This window comes from Aphanomyces astaci (genome assembly GCF_000520075.1).
Source record: "Aphanomyces astaci strain APO3 unplaced genomic scaffold supercont1.614, whole genome shotgun sequence".
NCBI lineage: Eukaryota > Oomycota > Saprolegniomycetes > Saprolegniales > Verrucalvaceae > Aphanomyces > Aphanomyces astaci.
Genome location: NW_009798877.1, coordinates 1 through 2,010, shown reverse-complemented (window position 1 = coordinate 2,010; position 2,010 = coordinate 1). Strand labels below are relative to the sequence as shown.

At 53.6% G+C, this 2,010-nt stretch overlaps 2 protein-coding genes across 2 annotated transcripts; one reads left to right on the top strand and one right to left on the bottom strand.

The window, feature by feature from the left end:
- Positions 1–167: 167 nt before the first annotated feature.
- On the top strand, positions 168–755 carry H257_19448 (hypothetical protein; the record flags this gene model as incomplete). The annotated part of the gene is made up of 3 exons (XM_009848591.1): positions 168–335; positions 398–698; positions 739–755. The coding sequence occupies 3 exons, from the start codon at positions 168–170 to the stop codon at positions 753–755; spliced, it is 486 nt and encodes a 161-aa protein (XP_009846893.1).
- Positions 756–866: 111 nt separating this feature from the next.
- Positions 867–1,778, bottom strand: H257_19447 (hypothetical protein; the record flags this gene model as incomplete). Its single annotated transcript, XM_009848590.1, has 1 exon — positions 867–1,778. The coding sequence occupies one exon, from the start codon at positions 1,776–1,778 to the stop codon at positions 867–869; it is 912 nt and encodes a 303-aa protein (XP_009846892.1).
- Positions 1,779–2,010: the final 232 nt, after the last annotated feature.

Below are 2,010 nucleotides of genomic sequence, written 5' to 3'. Positions count from 1 at the left end.
AGTTGGAGAGCGAACATGCGGAGGACGAAGGGGCTGACGTACATGATTGGCCGTCGCAAGGTACGCTTGTATGGCGTGTGCGAGTTGCAAGTTTGTGGGGAATTGTGGATAAGTGGATACGGTGGTTTACTGTTAATTTAGGCGCGATTGCATTCGAGTCGTATTCGATGCGATACCGAGACCAGTTGGATTTGGTCTTGACCAACATTTCGATCAACGTTGAGCCAGGCCACCAAGTGGGCATATGTGGCCGGACAGGGTCGGGCAAGAGTTCGTTAATGGCAGCTTTGTTTCGCATGGTGCCAGCGTCGTCTGGGCGTATCACGATTGATGGGGTATTGCGACTGAATATTCAAAATGGACGTTACCGACCATTTGTTGTTTTTACTGTATGCAGGTGGACATTGCCAGTGTGAGCGTGACCAGTCTCCGCCAAGGTCTGACCATCATTCCGCAAGACCCGGTGCTGTTCAGTGGGTCCATTCGACTCAATTTGGACCCGACCAATTGCGCCACGGACGCCGAGCTGTGGACGGCCCTCAAGCAGGTGCATTTGAGTGGAGCAGTCATTCCGACCTTGGAGTTTGCCATTTGCGAGCGCAGGTCGAATCTGTCGGTGGGGCAGCGGCAGTTGGTGTGCATAGCTCGGGCGTTGCTGCGGCAGTTCAAGGTTGTCGTGCTGGACGAAGGAACTTGTGGTTTTTATCGGAACATTATGGGAAATGATTACGCACATAGCACGGTGGCTACGATGAGCTGCAAACTCCAACCTCAAGTTAACCACTTGTTACTGCAGTTAACTGCAATAGTATTGTTTTTGAATATATTCAAAAACAATACTAAAATGAAAGTGAATACAGCGGCCGTTAATTGAACGACGAAGAGGTCTGGAACAGGTCAAACTTTTGGAGCGAGTAAAAGTTATGGGTCGGAGGGTGGCACTGCCAGAGGTGGGGCCGCGCGCCGGTCTCGTCGTTGATGTCGAGGCAATATCCATTGTGCGTCAAGTGGCGCAGCTGTTTGGTGTACACATCATACTGCCACTTTAGATTCTGGTTAGTGTCGCAATTCGACGTCTGCACGCGACCACCGTTCCACGGCTCGTACGCGTCGAGGCAGTTTTCGTCGTCGACCGACTGCACCAGGTGGTAGTAGCGGTTGTAGGCCCACACCTGGTGCCACTCGACCGACTGCTGCACGTTCGGGTCGGACGGATTCTCGGCCTGGTCTTTCGGCAGCAGCGGCGCAAACGAAACGTTACCCTGTATGTCGTTGCGCTCCGTATTGGTCAGGAGCAGGTCCTTGCGCTGCAAATGGCCGATCTCCTGGACCACGGACCAGTACTGGTTCTTGTTAACGTCGTGGGAATGGCACTCCCACACTTGGACCTGGTGCTCGGGGGCTGTGGGGTCGGCATCCAGACACACGTTCGGGTGCGTGGCGTGCTGGATGCGGTGGTTGGCCATATCCACGCGCCACCGCTGGTTGGGGTTAGCGCGATCGCACTCCCATGTGTGGACCCAGTACTTGCCGTCCTTGGGGTACGCGTCGAGGCACTCGCGCTGGTTGCTGTTGCTGCGGAGCTGTAGGAACTGCTCGTTGTACAGCCACCACTCGTTCATGTTGTCTTTCTCGACGTCGGCATACAGCTTCGAGTTCCATTCCGAGAGCGGGTAGTCTTGCGCAGAGTAGAAGCGCAACGCGACTTCTTTGGCGCAGGCGGGGACAGCCGAGCCAACCAACGGCAGCACGGCAGCAAAGCAAGCAATTGACTTCATGATCGATGAAAGGCAAATGGAAAAGTGTGGATTGGGATCGAAAGAGATCATTTATTTGGTGTCCTTTTTTTTTTGTATCGTCCGTCTTGTTCTTCGAGTTGCGTCGTCCGTGGGCTACTTGAACTACTCGGAGTAGTTATTACTCAAGTGTATGACACATTGGCGGTCCTAGCTTTGTAAACAAGCGAGGGGAATATATGGCAACGTGCTGTTGTGCATGGTTTGATGGCGC